Source organism: Octopus bimaculoides, chromosome 2 (genome assembly GCF_001194135.2).
Source record: "Octopus bimaculoides isolate UCB-OBI-ISO-001 chromosome 2, ASM119413v2, whole genome shotgun sequence".
Classification (NCBI taxonomy): domain Eukaryota; kingdom Metazoa; phylum Mollusca; class Cephalopoda; order Octopoda; family Octopodidae; genus Octopus; species Octopus bimaculoides.
In genome coordinates, this window is record NC_068982.1 from 65,551,018 (window position 1) to 65,552,691 (window position 1,674).

Genomic DNA, 1,674 nt, shown 5'->3' on the forward strand with positions numbered 1-1,674 from the left:
TAGTTCTCGGGGATATTCAGTGTGACACAGTGTGACAAGGCTGACCCTTTGAATTACAGGCACAACAGAAACAGGAAGTAAGAGTGAGAGAAAGTTGTGGTGAAAGAGTACGGCAGGGTTCGCCACCATCCCCTGCTGGAGCCTCGTGGAGCTTTAGGTGTTTTCGCTCAATAAACACTCACAACACCCGGTTTGGGAATCGAAACTGCAATCCTATGACCACGAGTCCGCTGCCCTAACCACTGAGCCATTGCGCCTCCACTTATATATGCATAAATAATGTAATATTACACAGGGAGAGGAGGAGAGATAAAAAGAGTGTAGGAGAGGCATCTGGGAATCCAGTCACTATTCCTGCAAACACTGTCTAACCAGATGGTAGGAAATAAATTATCTCCAATAGAAACACTAGTTTCACACAATGAAAATCCAGAATGTTACCTTTAGTTACAGTATAAATAAGTTTTGACTAGATGACTGTTAGTCATTCATCATATAAAACTTCTATAATCAATATGACAGTATCATTATGGTCTTTCATGTTTCCATGGATGTTTATTTGTTATATTTGCCACTCATATATTACTGAAATCCATTCTCTCGCTCTCTATCTCTCTCTCTCTCTCTCTCTCCCCTCTCTCCCCCCTCCCCCTCTCTCTGCTTAGGGGAGGAGGGTGTAGGCAACCTCCTCCTCAGACTGATGGAATCAGTGCAGTTAATGTTTAGTTTGCAATCTTACCTATGTGTATAGGTTTAAAATAACATGGATTTGTAAAGTTAATATGAATGTGCTGATAACCTATCTTGATAAATTACTTTTTGCACTAGCTAAAATATTTCCTGATAAAACTGTTTAATTTATTATTAGTTTCATGAGCTTCTTTGTCTTGTTCCTCTCCATAGATACTGCTGTTTTGTGAAGGTACTCGATTCACTGAGGAGAAACACAGGATCAGTATGGAAGTTGCTGAGAAAAAGGGTTTCCCCCATCTAAAGCACCACTTATTGCCCCGTACAAAAGGATTTGTGCTATCTCTTCAGGCAATGAAGGGCAAAAGTAAGTCTTTGTAGGGTACAATACTGTATAAAACTTAATTTAGACATCAATGCTTTTGACCATTTGATGATAATTATGATTAAATTGTAGTGTCCCCTTAATGCAACATATCTCTTTTACTCTTTTGCTTGTTTCAGTCATTTGACTGTGGCCATGCTGGAGCACCGCCTTTAGTCGAGCAAATCGACCCCAGGACTTATTCTTTGTAAGCCTAGTACTTATTCTATCGGTCTCTTTTGCCGAACCGCTTAGTTACGGGGACGTAAACACACCAGCATTGGTTGTCAAGCGATGTTGGGGGGACAAGCACAGACACACAAACACACACACACACACACACACACACACACACATATATATATATATACATATATACGACGGGCTTCTTTCAGTTTCCGTCTACCAAATCCACTCCGAGGCTATAGCAGAAGACACTTGCCCAAGGTGCCACGCAGTGGGACTGAACCCGGAACCATGTGGTTGGTAAGCAAGCTACTTACCACGCAGCCACTCCTGCGCCATATGTTTATTATATTTCAACACATGAACCATAAACCATGACTTTGCACCTCAACCATGCAATTTATGCATCAATAATGATTTGGGGGGGGGGGGGG

At 41.5% G+C, this 1,674-nt stretch overlaps 1 protein-coding gene across 5 annotated transcripts in view; it reads left to right on the forward strand.

The window, feature by feature from the left end:
• Positions 1-1,674, forward strand: part of LOC106868682 (1-acyl-sn-glycerol-3-phosphate acyltransferase delta) — a 120,616-nt gene that overhangs the window by 54,992 nt on the left and 63,950 nt on the right. For all 5 annotated transcript variants that reach the window (XM_052977738.1, XM_052977741.1, XM_052977747.1 and 2 more), the window contains one exon: positions 904-1,057. In XM_052977738.1, the coding sequence (XP_052833698.1) occupies positions 904-1,057 (154 nt within the window). The remainder of the gene's footprint in view (positions 1-903; positions 1,058-1,674) is intronic.